Consider the following 15,636-nt stretch of genomic DNA (forward strand, 5'->3'; position numbering starts at 1 on the left):
AAAAAAGAAAGAAAGGAAGGGAGACATCAGACATGAGATGCCCAGGTGGATTAGGGTCGGCCGGCGGCCGTGATCGACCAACAACGGCATGCATGCATGCAAGGGGTGACGTCATGACGAGATACGGAGGGTGGGGATCCACGGCGGGCCGCCCCCGTTCACACTATCGCCATTTACTAATCCGCATAGGGTTGGCGGTGGGCCCACCCTCCCCGCCTTAGCGTTCACACCTGTTCCTTTCCCGCGCTTCGGATTCGTAGTTTTTTTATATAAAAAAAAAGAATAGAAATGTTGGAGCTGTGCTGAACTAGTCGTCGTCTTCGTCGGGCTAGCTAGCGTATATAAGAGTCGACGAGGGCGAGCGAATTCATTCCATCATCCGCACCAACACCATTAGTTATATTACCCACACATCGCCACGCATTGCCGGCCATGTCTGCCGCCGCCTGCATCTCCTCCTTCCCTCCACCGCCAATGGCCGCCGCGGCGGCGCCGGCGCCGGAGACCACCATCGACGTCTTCGTCGTCGCCAACCACACGCCGGTGACCGCCGCCGCCGACAAAAGGTACAGCATCGTTCGGTGTACTGTGTCTCGATCGAGATCTTTAATTTCTCCTCGTTTGAGTTTGCTTGAATTCTTGGTGGTTTTTGTGATCGATCCTGGCCGCATGCAGCAGCTGCGAGGGGGACGTCGTCGCCGGCGGCGGGAGGACGGTGAGGAGGCCGCGGGCGGTGGCGCGGACGCTGGAGTGCGAGCGGCGGGTGGTCGGCGAGGGGTTCGCGGTGAGGAGGGGCATCGGGAGGAAGGAGCTCGACAGCCTCGATCCTTTCATCTCCCTCGACGAGTTCGAGTGTACGTACTGTACCACCACCCATCTACCTTCTCTTCTCTCGCTCATCTCGCCTCCCTCTCTTCCCCTCTAGTAGTGTACACAAGTTGAAAACGTACGTCTTTGACTGAATCCCAAAAAATAAATTTGTCCCTTACAAGATGAGGATTTTTGGATTAATTAAACGGCTGGACGGTTTTATAGCATTGAGCACATACTAATACATGTTCTTTTAAGTAAGTGATGTCATTAACTTTTTTATGATGTTTGATCATCTTATTTTTTTAAAAAAAATGATTCAGTATCATTTATTTTGTTGTTATTTGTTTTATCATTAACGGAATTCAAGAATGACTTTTTTTAATGGCTGTAGTAAATTTTTGAATAACTGAATAAGACAAATATTTAAATTTCAATCAAAAGTTAACAACGTCATCTATTAAAAATGAGATGGAGTATCAATGACGTACCTACATGTAACTACCCGATGTCCTTAGACACCAGGTAGCTTGTCTATTTCTAGCTATTTTATATCATATTAATCATCATATAACTCAAAAATTAGACTATAAGTAATTTTTATTTTGAGTTCACCAACGGAGGATATTATGTAGGCACACGAATTAATTAGTTGGAGTAACCAGTGATCAAGAAAAATGGTTTCCAAACGGATATATGTTGAGTATCGTGTAATGTCCCTTCAGGTCACCAACTAGCTCTCATATGATTATTCAACAGAGTATTCACACCTTGTTAACGTTCCCTTTCTGTTTCTATTTTACAGTTTCTCCACCAGCCGGCTTCCATGATCATCCCCACAGAGGTTTGTGATTTCTTAATCCCCGTTGATACAGCTGTGCATAGTTTTATATTTACACGCTAATCTCATGAACAATTAATTTAGCTTAAGTTTTAATAAAGTATAGTTATTATATGTTATTCCTGAATTCTGATCTTACAATTTTCTTCCATTTTGTATGTGGCACCTGTTCCTTCAGGATTCGAGAATGTTACCTACATGCTCGAGGTAACTAATTAACAGTTTGATTCATTTCCATCAACAATATTGTAGTATTGGCGTATCAGTTGTAATAGGAAAACCACCAAGAATATATTTAATCTGTCACACAATTCCATCTCATTCTTTCTAAAAGAATATTTAGTGACAAATTAACTGTTGTTCTTAACTAATTTTAATCTGTTGTTTTCAGGGAGGCTTCAGTTACCATGACTTTTCAGGCCACAAGGGCACCATCAACACAGGAGATGTTCAGGTTAGGTCTCCAACTGTACCATTAAACTTAGAGTTGGACTACTCAGAGCAATATCCTTTATAACTTGTCCCTGTTTTCCTTTTTCCTTATTTTCGTTGAAATTAACAGCCTAACAACAACTATGAATAGTGTTATAGTACTGTTCTTCAAGTAATTACTTCTCCATTTCAAATTACTTGTCGTTCTAACTTTATCTAAAGCCAAACATTTATATCATTGACATTTACTTTCTAAAAGTTCATATAATTTAACATCATAAGTTTATTTTTTAGATTCACCATAAAAAAGACTTTCATAATATATAATTCACTTGTAGTTATAATAGCTAGACGAATTTTTAGAAATATATATTAATGGCTAAAGCTGATACAGGTGTTTGAACTATGACAAAAGATATAACGACAATAATAATTTGAAAGAGTAATATAATCGGGTACAGAGATGTAGGGGTAGTACTTATTAAAGACATTAATTCCTCGAGAACGACTTGTCTGAAAACTGAGTTAATTGTATTTACTTTCTGAAAACTTGAAATGACTATGACATAGTGTCAGCGTGTGATCACTAGTGGAGTAGGTACTCTAAACATGCAAAATGTTGCTATCTACTTTTTTTAATAGTGAAGTACAACTCGTGGCATCTATTCATCTGGAATATACACAACCATTGCATATTGCCGTCACGCCGAAGAAAAAGGAACAAAAGGTTACTATCGAACAAATAAGAAAGAACACTATGTTTGATTGTTCTAGGGGATAAAGCTGGAGTTCTACTCCAAGTAGTTTGAGATTTATACACCTGGAAATTATTTATGGCTCTTTGAAACGTAGGAATCTTACAGGAGAAGTCCTCTAAAACTCCTCCATTCCGAATGCGACCTGAACTTAAACTTCCACTGGATACCTTTTGATTGACTATAAGACTATTTTCTGTGCATTTTGCAGTGCATGAGATGCAACTTTGCTTGTTACTTTTGATAACCACAAAAGGATTTTTGACAACAAACAGTAGGGGTCATTTTTAAAATAAATTGATCAAACGAATTCATGTGCAGATTAATTGGAAAGGAAAAGAGGGAATATTGGTTATGTTCTTCCCTCTTCTTTCGCAACTTACCTCCATTGTTTTCCGTGCATGTTTTTTAAAATGTTAAATGTATGTCTTTTCAAAAAAAATATTACAGAAAAATTGCTTTAAAAATCATATTAATCTATTTTTCAAGTTTTTTTAGTTTAATAATTAATTAATCTCGCTCTGATCACTTGCTTTGTTTTCCATGTAACTTGCCTCCCGAACTCAGCCCGGTAAAGAGAGCTAACTTGGTGTATGCATGGTTGTCGTTGGCAGTGGATGACGGCGGGGCGCGGCGTGGTGCACGCGGAGATGCCCGGCGGCCATGGCGTCCAGAGGGGCATCAACCTCTGGATCAACCTCTCCTCCAAGGACAAAATGTACTCTTCTTCCTGTGCCTCTCTCATCAGCCGCAGCAATGGCGGCTACTACGTAACAGTTGCTGACCACTCGCTGTGCCGTGCCGTGCCGTGGCCATGATGCGTGCGTGCGTGCAGGGTGGAGCCGAGGTACCAGGAGCTGGCGAGCCACGACATCCCCGCCGCGGAGCGCGACGGCGTGTCCGTCAAGGTGATCGCCGGCGAGGCCCTGGGCGCGCGCTCGCCGCTCCAGACGCGCACCCCGGCGCTCTGCCTCGACGTCGCCATGCGGCCCGGCGCGCGCCTGCGAGCGCCCGTCCCGCCCGGGTGGAGCGCGTGCTCGTACGTCATCGACGGCGAGGCCGTCTTCGGGGACGAGGCCGCGGCGGCGGGCGCGCACACCTGCGTCGTGTTCGGCGGCGGCGGCGACGGCGTGGCCGCGCGGGCGACGGAGCGCTCCGCGGCGAGGTTCCTGCTGGTGGCGGCGCGGCCGCACGGCGAGGCCGTGGTGAAGGACGGGCCGTTCGTGATGAACACCCGGGAGGAGGTGGAGCAGGCCAGGGAAGACTACCGGAACCGCCGCAACGGCTTCGAGATGGCCGCCGGCTGGAGCTCCGACCACGTTGCCACCGCCGCCGCGGCGCACTGATGGTCACCGGCGACGGCGAGGCCGGTGACCATGGTGTCATCAGCTCATCCAGGTCGCAGGTGAACGCTGCGTTTGCGCGGGAGGATAGGAATTTTAGGGAATTTCGTTGCAAAGTTGATGTAAGATAAAATGGAGGATTAGGTGTGCCGTGTGAAACTCCTGTAAAATAACCTTATGCGAATATTGAATTTCGTTCAATTTTTGTGTTTGAAACGATGTTAAAACTTACTGATCAAATTTATGGGTGGTCATCTTGTGTGAGAATCAAATTTATGCCATTGAATCATCTTGCAGAATATCTACTTCAGCTGCTACATTGCTAATCTGAATTTCATTGTATAAAATACAAATGGAGAACGAAGTGTTTTTTTTTTCTTTTTGTTGTTCTGGGTGGTCATCTTGTTTATGTTTCCATGGAACGTCAAACATGCCTTTGTGCCAAAATGCCATTTTAGAAAACAGAGCTAGTTTGTTCTCTCCATGGTATATCCTTTGTAGTGTCTTGTTAAATGCAGAACATAATGTATATCAGTTTGATGAAAAACTAGGCGATAAACCTGCCGATTGTGAATAGGATTAAACAAACAATTTAAGGTGCAACACAGCTGCATGGTCAAACTATTTTTCACCTGTTTCAGTGATATCCTCTCTACAGCTCCCCATAAATTTTGATACAAAATTTGAACTTGAATATTAAAATCAGTTAAAGCAGAAAAAAATAACAGGCCAAAAATATTTGGATTCGTCATACTTGAGAAGTTCTGGAGATGGGCACCAACATTTCAAGAAACTGGTGGTACCAGCCGTTACACTGGTTTCCTGAACTCTGCTTCTGAATTTGTAAGATAAGGTCATAAGGGAATTTCACGATCAACTGAACTTTGGAACAATAACTTACTGTTTACTTCCAGTCGAATGTCAGTTCGTTTCAGTTTTTTCCACCTGTTACATCTGTTGTTTCGTTCTTTGATTGCCTGCCTCCAGATTTTTCTTTTTTTTTTTGCAACTAGGAAGGTAGCCCGTGCGATGCGCGGGCATGTATATTAATTCGTTAAAATCATGCTTGACAAGTTAAATTAATATGTTTTTTCCTTTCTTTTTAATTGAATGTTCATCGTCTCGCTCTTTTCTTATGAAATATTAAGAATTTATTAATTAATGAATATATTTTATGTGTATCCAGCTATCCTTACCTCTAATTCATATGCATGCAAGTATATTCTTGCACAAGATCTATCTATCTATGATATGTGGCACCCATATGATATTTTTCTAAAAATACCTAGTCAACAGGAGTAATAAAATGTAAATTTAATATGAAAAATATAACTTTTAAATATGAAAGGCCATCAATTATGTAATGCTATTAGTGGCTTATATACACGCAAGAGTAAAAAACCCATGACACATTGGAATTTAGGATAGCACATATTTATCATTGGCTTTTGTGTCTTTATATGTGTGAAAGCAAATATGACTCGTTTGAAATATATATAAAAAAGTAAATAAAAAAATATTGTTGGGACATAAAATGAGATATTTTGTATAGTTAAGGGAGTACACTGATTCAAACTCGGTGTAAGTGATCTATATAATTGTATGAGTAAAAGCACTGCGATGAATATAATTGTTTAAACGATTAAAAAAGTTGGATAAGAGACTTAAAATTATTTGTGCCAATATTCGATAGTTCGTATGTGAAATAACATTAGCAATGCATGCTAGATATTATAACTCATTCATTGTGTCCTGCTCTGATACTGTTAATTTTCTATTTCTTTTCTCAAAGTATTGGATTTTTTCCATTGCTAAAATAAAAAGTTTCGTGAGGTCCAATTTAATTGTGCGATGTGGAATACAACCCATATGCCATTTCATAAAGATTGTGCGAGGCTCCACGTAGTTCGATGGAAATATGATTTGATGTCTAAACATAACCGCTCACGTGTCATTGCTTTTACAATGTGAAATTTTTGTTGATATCATAGATTGAATATTTTTCTGTAAAATTATATTAGAGTTATAATTTATTTACTACAAATTGACATTTTTTTTAATTTTTTAGCTAGCTTGTAGTGGGCATAAATTAGTGCCTATCATCTTTCCACTTCTAAATTTTTGTTACATAGTTAGGCTTTTTTTTTATGTTCGTGCCAATTTATTATATCTGCTACAATCATATATATAATTATACATTTAACTCTCACTAAGTATAGTTAATGTTATTTTTCTAATCTCTATATTTCTAGCACCTCGATGATTTGTCTGGTCGAAAACTCTCTCTTTTGTTTCTTCTTTCATAAAGCCATACCACCTTAGTTTTGTCTTATGATGTTGAATCTATATTTGATCTAAATTTTCAAAGCACATAATCTTAACTGTGTTTATAGCTTTTTTGGATGATTAACTAAAGATGCAAACTGTACAAAGTAACATATAAGATTACGTTGTTTAGCTACGAAATAAATTTATTTTGTACTATGTTTCTGTCATTATCATTCATCATTTCTGCAGCAACGTTTCCTTATACAGGGTTTTATCTAATTAGGTTAGTTGTGACTTATTTTTCTTGATTGTCATCTCATGCTATGTTAAGCCATACTTCCTCCATGCATGATACGATCAAATTTCCTTGTTCTGTTCATTTAGGTCACGTCAAACTTTGTTTGTGCTTATTCTTTGATGTTTCGTATCTTAATTTATATGCAGTGAACATATACAAAAATTAATTTTGATGGACTGCAACACTGCATTACGATTAGGCTGGAAGATTTTATCATATGAATGATGCCTCTCTCTCTCTCTCGTTAACGGAACATATGCGCGGAGTATGTGTGGTTGACTCATGGATAGCGTCATCAAGCGACAGAACACGCGTGCCATCTTGAATTTTTTAAGTAGGTTAAGATTAAGATTAGATCTAGTGATTGAAAATATTTGCCCTACCAATTTAAAGAAAAAAATCAATGGTGAGATGTTTTTCTTTTTTTTCTTATAATTTCTGTGTTTTTTTCATAATTTATTAGAGTATCATATGGTGGTTTAGGAGCATTTGTAGGATTGCCACGTGGTGACTTAGGAGCGTTTATCGAATCTAAATTTAATATTTGTGTAATATGGTGCTTAAAAATTTGCTCTTAAAACATTTATATTAGAAATCTAAGCTATTTATATGTATATGGATTCATCAATTAAAGTTGAATAGTTAAGTTAGAGAAAGAAATGAAGGAAAGTGGGAGGGATGAATGTACGTAGTCACCGTGAGGGGAGGAGGTCCAGGAGAAAAGGGCGGTGGAGATGATTTTTGATGGGTTTTGGGATTTTTTTAAAAGATAGATCTGACGGTGTAAAATATTGGGTCCACCGTATTAACTTAAAATTGATGGCTATATGTATTTCTTTTTTCTTATAATTTCTTCGATTTCTCTGATTTATTGAGTGCTGGTTGTTGTAAATAATGGACACATACAAGGCCAGCCACGTGGCATATTGATGGTCCATAATTGGCACCTATAAGTCGGTATAGGTGTCGATTATTGGTACAAAACAGGCACCTACACACATTATAGGTGCCGATTCTACCACCAACACCGATGACTAAAGTCATCCGTGCTATTATCTGGGTATCGGTTAGAAAAACCGGCATGTAAAAGGGTTTCTTGTTACCTATGGTGTAGTTGAATGTGCTCCCAGTAAAATTATTGATTTAACCCCAGTCCACCTGGTCCATCTTGTATGAGCACAGCTACTAATTAAAATTTTTGTGATTAGCTGGCTGGTTTGCAAGCTCATTGGATGATTTTCTAGCAACAGTGTAGAAGAAAAAAAAAATATCGGTGTTGTTTTTTTTTCAAAACTCCGTAATAAAAAAGAGAGTTCTCAAACTACTGGATTGACGTACGAAAACCATGCAGTTTTCATGGTTTTATTTATCGGTAATATTGGTTCACAGTGATGACCCCACGTCCTTTTTTGGTTGGCTCCACCGCTGATGGCAGGTATAGATCTAATCTAACGATACAGAATAATGGGTCCACCAATTTAAATGAAAATCGATGGTAAGATTAGACTCTGCCATGTGGCGGCCTAGGAACGCTTGTAGGAGCACCACGTGACGGCTTGGGAGCGTTTATAGGAAGTTTAATGGACTTTTAGTATATAATAGATAATAGAAGATAATAGATAGATAGATAGATAAGCTTTTCAGCACTTTTTTTCTTCCCTCTATGTTTTCCATTTCCTCTTTCCGCCGGCGACAACTTGTTTTTCTTTTCGGAACTGGAAGAGTCACTTAAGCATCACATTTTACTCGAGATTCCGAGAGCGTCTCAACTGCTGCGCCAGCTTACCGTCCCCAGAGCTCTTTTGTTTTTACAATGAAAATACTGTCATGGAACGTAAGAGGTCTCGGAGACAAAGAAAAGAGGGATTTAGTTCAGTCAACCCTGTTTGAGCACAAGCCGGATATTGTTTGCATCCAAGAATCTAAGTTAAGCAATATAGACAGCTTCACAGCCCCAGCTTCTTAAGAAACTTCCACTACCAGTCTTCCACCGGTTCTTCAGGAGGACTGATCACAGCCTGGAGAAATGCAAAGTTCAAAGCTGCCCTCACCTGCTCCTTCCATTCCACCATCGATCAAACATCCTTCCTAATCACAAACATCTATGCTCCCCATGCCAACTCCGAGAGACAAGAAGTGTTTGATCTGCTCACTGCCTTGAGGACCACACGCCTTGAGCCCTGGATGCGCATCGGCGATTTCAACATATACAGATTCCCACATGAGAAGAACAATGACAGCATAAATACAAGAGGAATGGAAGAGTTCAACAGTTGGATTAATGGTGAGGGGTTGTTTGACATAGACATCCCTAGTAGAAAGTTCACTTGGTCAAACAAGAGAAGATGCCCGACTTCGGTAAAACTTGACAGAGTTCTGATCGACACCGCCTGGAACCAAACTTTCGCCAACGCCTCCGCCAAAGCACTAATAGCAACAACTTCAGACCACATCCCCATCCTCGCTGAGTTCTCGGACAACTGTTCAAAATCAGACATTTTTCGTTTAGAAAATTACTGGTTGCAGATGCCTGATTTCATCGCGATGACAGAAACAAACTGGAGCAGAGGAACCAGACCCCTGACAGCAATCTCCAAGCTCAACCACAAACTCAGACGGCTTCGAGCCAGCACGAAAGCCTGGAACAGAAATAAGCGCAGCATTCCAACCCTCCTGTCAGCCAACAAAGACACATTGGAATACCTAGACAAAATTGAGGAGTGGCGTCAACTGACTGATTTGGAATACTACCTGAGACAGAGGATTCAAAAACACTGCAATGAGCTAAATGATTTCATCACGCAAAAATGGAAGAGAAGAGCTCGTATCAGATTCTGCACACTAGGTGATGAAAACACAAGATTTTATCACACTCTGGCTTCAGTAAGTAGACAAAAAAATTCAATCAGACTTTTTATTGAAGATGGTGTTAAATTTTATGACGATAGCAAAAAGCTAGATATTGTAACCTCCTTCTTCAGGCAGCTGTTCAGTGAAACTTCCCCTTCGGACCCAACATTCACACTACCTCTGCTCTACCCTCAACAAGAATGTCTTCAGAGCCTGTGTACACCCTTCACCAAGGAAGAAATTGTAAAAGTCATCCATAGTGCGCCAAATAACAAGAGTCCCGGACCCGATGGATTCACGAATGAGTTTTACAAGCGATTCATCAACAATATTTAACCGGATCTGCAAGCAGTCTTTCAAGACCTCTTTGACAACAACATAGATCTTTCAGGTGTCAACCAATCCTACATTACCCTGATTCCAAAGGTCACAGCAGCAGCTCACATCAAAGACTTCAGACCTATATCCCTACTGCACAGTGTCCCAAAACTGCTCAGCAAAACCTTAACCAACAGGCTGCAAAAGGAAATATTAAAGTTGATCGACCCTATGCAGTCAGGCTTCATCCGTGGCCGGTCGATCACAGAGAACTTCATTCTCGCCTCAGAACTGGTACAGTCAGCTTTGAAGGGCAAGAAACCAATGATAGTCCTCAAGCTAGATTTTCACAAGGCCTTTGATACCGTCAGTTGGGACGCACTGTTCCGAATCATGGAAGCAAGAGGTTTCCCGGACAAAAGGATTGGTTGGATCAAAGCACTATTATGCACAGGCAAAGCTCAGATCACCAACAATGGACAAAAGGGAGAACAGATACAGTACAAAAGAGGGGTACGGCAAGGAGACCCTCTATCACCCTATCTATTCATTTTAGTAGCTGATGTGCTCCAAAAAATGATTCAGCAAGCATTCAGCACAGGAATCCTAAAGCACCCACTTGACATTGAAGGAGCACCGCCCAATTTGCAAATACGCAGATGATACCCTGATCCTACTAAAAGGAGAAGCTGACCAAGCAACAGCAATTAAAGAAATTTTGGATTCCTTTGCAAATTTCTCAGGTCTGCAAATAAATTACCATAAGAGCACTCTAGTACCCATACACCTGAATGAGGCAACAAAAACTATGGTGACGCAAATTCTACATTGCCCTGCTAGTTCACTCCCTTGCAGCTACCTTGGGTTACCTCTTTCAACCACAAAAATCTCGCATAACATGCTGCTGCCAGTCATCTCAAAAGTTGACAGATATCTAGCCGGATGGTTGCCTCTATCAAAGGGAGGAAGGCTAACTATGATCAACGCAGTCATGTCAGCTATCCCGACATACTACATGTCATGTTGTATCTGGCCGGAAAAATCTATCGAAGCACCGGACAAGATAAGGCGTGCTTTCTTTTGGAAAGGGGAAAAATCCATAAAAGGAGGTCACTGCTTGGTGGCATGGCAAACAGTTCTACTACAAAAACAGCAAGGTGGTCAAAGATCTCAGGGCACATAACACAGCTTTAATTTTAAAGCTAGGACATAAGGTACTCTTTTGCCCAAACAATCCAATGACTAACTTGGTTTAGAAGGCGATATCTGAAGCATACTGTACAGTTACTCCCCAGATCCAGTGATACCCCCACTTGGAAGCTCATTATATCTCAGTTTAACACCTTAAGTGCTGCAACTCAGGTAACCCTTGGTAACGGCAAAACTACTCTGTTTTGGAAGGATAATTGGCTGCACCAACGGTTACAATTCACACACCCAATTCTATTCTCCTTTGCTCTGGATCAGGACTGCACGGTAGATTCACAGTTTACACAAAACTCCTGGCATGTCAAATTGCATCCTAACCTCTCCTACCAAGCAGAATTAGAGCTGCACTCGCTTATGCAAATTCTGCACAGGCTTAGCCCCATCCCTGAGATTCCTGACACAAGAGTTCTTTTGCATTCTGTACCCAAGTTCTCAACCTCAAATGCCTACCAACTTCTGACTTACCATGGAGCCCTTTGGAAACCGGCAGAATATGTCTGGATACACACCATCCCACAAAACTGTAAGATCTTCCTTTGGTTGGCTTTCAAAGACAGGCTTAACACCAAGGCGAATATGGTCAGCAAATGCTGGAGCGAAGATCCGCACTGCCCGCTTTGCCCGGCATTAGAATCAGCTGACCACATCATCCTGAGATGCAAGAATGCTAATAGCCTATGGGAAAAAATGAACCTACTGCACCTGGCAAACCATTCTGAATCATCCTCAGCTTTCCTTCAAGCAGTCGTTGACAGAAATCATTCAAATAGAGGAATTGAACCTATCTGGTTTGCAGCTTGCGCATACACGCTGTGGAAAGCACGCAACAACATGATTTTTGAGAGACAAATTGACAACATGCAATTCATCATTCAACAAATCTCAGACACACTAAAGCTCCGGAGCATGAGAGCCAATGAAGCAACCAAAGAACGAATTCTCTCCTGGTGTGCAGGGCTGTAGTTGTGACATTACTTTGTATATACCCTTGTAATTCCAGCCCCCTGTTTTGTTTCTTTTCTTTTCTTTTCTTTTGTCTATTTTATTTTTCCCGTTTCCCCTTTCTTAATACCCCCTCTGCTATAACCTGTAACTTGTAAACCTCATTTCTCTTAATGAAATGACTATAAGGTAGAGCACGCTCTACCTTCTTGCTTCAAAAAAAAAAACATCGCTTATTTTCCATTTAGATTGAACATGGAAATGCACATATGTGAAGGACTAGATCATTGGCATTTGAACTGTGAAACACGGTGTATAGCCATAAAATTTAAATGGTGCTAAACAATTAAAACTGTCCAATGAATTGTACATCATCGCTCAATCAGTATATCAGAAAGGAGATATTGACTTATTGCAATACCATTGACAAGAACATACTGTATTCATGTTTGTGTCTTGGAAGTACCATAAACCTAACTCACTCTTCTAGCTTGAGATTTTCTAACATGGAAATGATTAACCATTACAGCTGTATCTTGATGAAGGAGAGCTAAGCTATCCCATAAGTAATAGAAAACACCTCTAAAAAAGACGAAAATAGGTATGGCACTGTCATGAAGAGAACAAGTCATCCTATAAAAACCACATGAGTAACTTAGAGAACAACAGGGCACATGAACACATCTAAGATTCTAAGTAAAAGTGTAACTGTAATGTGAGTGCAGGTACCATGCTACAATAACAATACTACCTCTTCAATTTCCTGTGGGATATGATTATGAAAATCTTGAAGCATCCGATGCCTATCCAAACAAAAGAACAAAACTGGATTTATGATGGAAAGATTGTAGTTCAGACTTCAGACAGTAGAGTCCTTAGGAGAAGAAACCAAGCTTTTGCTTCTCCTCATCTAACTCAGCTGTATCATTATCAGCATTCCCTTGCTTAGCTACAGCCTCACGCGGCAGTGGAGAATTCCATTTTGTTGTAACTGATTGCTGATAGAGTACCCCGCCAGCCAGAGTGAAGAGCAAGCAAACCAAACCAATTGAACTCGCATGTTTATCCCAGATCATAACATTGATTGCAACCGTGAGAAACTTGTTGACAACACGCCTGTTACTGTGAAAGCCGTGGCAGAGATTGTTTTCCTTGCTGCGAAACCAAAGAAGCTAATGAGCAGCCCAAACACAGGACAAGGAAACTGTCACAAAGGCATCAAGTTCAAACCAACTCTGGCCCCTTGATTCAATGGCTGATCTGAAGACTGATAAGTGCTCTCCAGTCAAAAACCAAAATACAGGAGCGATTACCAGCTAGAGAAGATTGTTGTAGAGTACGAAGCCCCATGTGTTCAGCCCAGTTTATGAGAACTTAAGATTCTGAGAAGTAGCTGGTGAGAAGCTAGCTGGTAAGAATCTGTAGAAGCTGAGAAACCCAGCTTCTAGCTTCTAATTTATTTTTGGATTTCATAACTATAGATTCTTATAATCTGAGTGAAAATCTGGACTATTTGGTGGAGCTTCTAGCAGTAATAGCTTCTAAAAAAATCTTCAGCTCCTAGAAGCTCCTCCAAGCAGGCCCATAGTTACTAGATAAGCAACTGCCCATGGGTAGGCTGTGAGGCTGAACCCCGAATATGTCATCACGTAACCAACAGCACCTCCTAAAATAGTCACAAGGGACAAAATTGTAAGCTTGGAAGGACATGGCTGCTTCCTGAATCCTGAAGGCAGTATCATCAGCGATGGCAACCAAAAGCGGGGTCAACGATCTGAACACTATAAAGGTATCCACATTAGCACGCTTCAGGAGATGTGTAGGTGTTGGTGAAGATGGCAAGGTAGAACACAAGCGCCGCCGGCGCAAACTTCTTTGCGGTCTGGAAGTTGAAGGGATCATGGTAGAGTAGTCCAAGCTTTGCGAGGGTCCAGACACCAGCCACTGATGTCAAGTACTGAAGTGCAGTCAGGAGGCCAGGGTAGCTGAACTTGGTCATGGCATACTTGTTGATGATCGCCAGCAAGCTCGAGCACAGAGAGGCAGCCGAACCACGGAGCCCTAGCAGCTACAAACGCCTCTCACCAATCGGCCGAGATGCAGATCCCGCAGGTGAGATTCGGATTCCGATCGCATTCGTGAGGAAAGGGGAAATGCAGAGCAGTCACCGCTCCGACGAGGGGTCTTACCAAGAAAGCTCAAGACAGTATATATCTCGGGTGGACGGATTCCCGCGGGAGGGGGAGGGAGAGCTCCGCCGCTGGCGGCCGGCCGGCAGCTGCCGCGACCCGCGCGTGGGCGAGGTTGAGCGGATCGGGAGAAGAGGGAGGGGCATGTTTGTGGTGTAATTTGGCTTCTATTATTTAATCTTGGTAGGCCAAATTATTTAGTTTAGCTTTCATTATTTATTGAATGTTTGGAGACGTATACGCGTCGGACGTACGGCGCGAGCCGAAAAATCGGACGCCTCGCACGACCGTCCGATGCAGCACGCGCGCGCCAGCCGTCCGATTGGAGAAACAACTGTCACCCGACGCCCGCGCCGTTGCAACACCCAAACACATTAATCTGTTTCATTCAATGTGTCCCGCCGTTGACCACTAGCACGAGGGGAGATCTTCGCGGAGCGACTGGCGCTGCGCTGCCACCGGCGATTCTCTCCAGCGCCGGCGACCCTATCCCTCGCGCCCCTATCCTCCTCGCGCCGGCGAAGCCTGCAACAACGCCGACGTGCCGCCACACCACACGCAGTCACCGCCCTGCAACTTCGCCACCGACGCCATGGCTCATCTGATACACCAAGTTGAGAGGGATTTTTCGCCGAGCTCATCTAGTGCAAACAGAGGAACAACCCCAATGCATAATGCAACGAATTTGGTGAGTAAAAAATTTCTAGGGTTTTACTTGTTTCACTTTTTTTTTGAAAAAGTTTCAATAAAAAATTGAAGTATAGATCTATGAAACAATGTCTTCCCTCATGCAACATTTATATTCATGTCTTATTTTTAATTGTAACTTCTGTATAAATTTGGACTGGAATTTGACTTGAACAATAATCCTTAACTTGCTAAAACATAATTGTACAAGTTAATGAAACAAGATAAAATGTTACAGATTGATGTCCAAGCACCAAGCTCATCTGGTGGCTTCCTTGATGTGCTATTATCCAAATCCTCTGGGCATGAAACTGACTTGGTGAGTTGTCCTTGGATTTGAAATATCACAAATGTAGGGGGGATATTTTGCTTTGAAAACACAGTATGTAACTTAGTGAAACTTTTTTGTGTACTAGGTTGTGGATGTGGAAAGTGTTGACAACACAGATGTGGCTGCTGTGACTGTTGAAATTGATGAACAATTGGATGAAGATGCATCTGAAAATGATGAAAAAGAAAAGGATGTTGTTTGTTCCCCACCAATTGTTCCATACATTGGAATGGAGTTCGATATAGTGGAAGAGGCAAGAAATGTTTACAACGCTTATGCTTATAAGCTAGGATTTGGAACAAGAATTGCATCATCTAGAAACAGCCAGGCATCATCAGGGGAAAAAAAGCATCGAAGAAATGT

At 41.6% G+C, this 15,636-nt stretch overlaps 1 protein-coding gene and 1 pseudogene across 2 annotated transcripts; one reads left to right on the plus strand and one right to left on the minus strand.

Moving 5' to 3' along the window:
* The first annotated feature begins 369 nt into the window (after positions 1-369).
* LOC4345385 (pirin-like protein) lies at positions 370-4,397 on the plus strand. Of its 2 annotated transcripts, none has more exons than XM_015795108.3 (7): positions 370-566; positions 676-854; positions 1,616-1,654; positions 1,830-1,858; positions 2,043-2,105; positions 3,453-3,556; positions 3,674-4,397. In XM_015795108.3, exons 1-7 carry the CDS (start codon positions 433-435, stop codon positions 4,182-4,184), a joined length of 1,059 nt encoding a protein of 352 aa, XP_015650594.1. In that variant the 5' UTR covers positions 370-432; the 3' UTR covers positions 4,185-4,397. The 2 variants fall into 2 exon arrangements, with proteins under 2 accessions (XP_015650594.1, XP_015650595.1); XM_015795109.3 differs by having other exon boundaries at positions 679-854.
* A 4,596-nt stretch (positions 4,398-8,993) lies between these two features.
* LOC136351576 (GDP-fucose transporter 1-like) lies at positions 8,994-14,065 on the minus strand (annotated as a pseudogene).
* Between the last annotated feature and the right edge of the window lie 1,571 nt (positions 14,066-15,636).

This window comes from Oryza sativa, chromosome 8 (genome assembly GCF_034140825.1).
Source record: "Oryza sativa Japonica Group chromosome 8, ASM3414082v1".
NCBI classification, from domain to species: Eukaryota; Viridiplantae; Streptophyta; class Magnoliopsida; order Poales; family Poaceae; genus Oryza; species Oryza sativa.

Bases quoted from the DNA above. Each gene is read 5' to 3' on its own strand.
- LOC4345385 (XM_015795108.3), top strand. From the start codon at position 433: ATGTCTGCCGCCGCCTGCATCTCCTCCTTCCCTCCACCGCCAATGGCC. The intron at 567-675 runs GTACAGCATCGT...GGCCGCATGCAG, and splicing joins ACCGCCGCCGCCGACAAAAG to CAGCTGCGAGGGGGACGTCG. The intron at 1,655-1,829 runs GTTTGTGATTTC...CTGTTCCTTCAG, and splicing joins CCATGATCATCCCCACAGAG to GATTCGAGAATGTTACCTAC.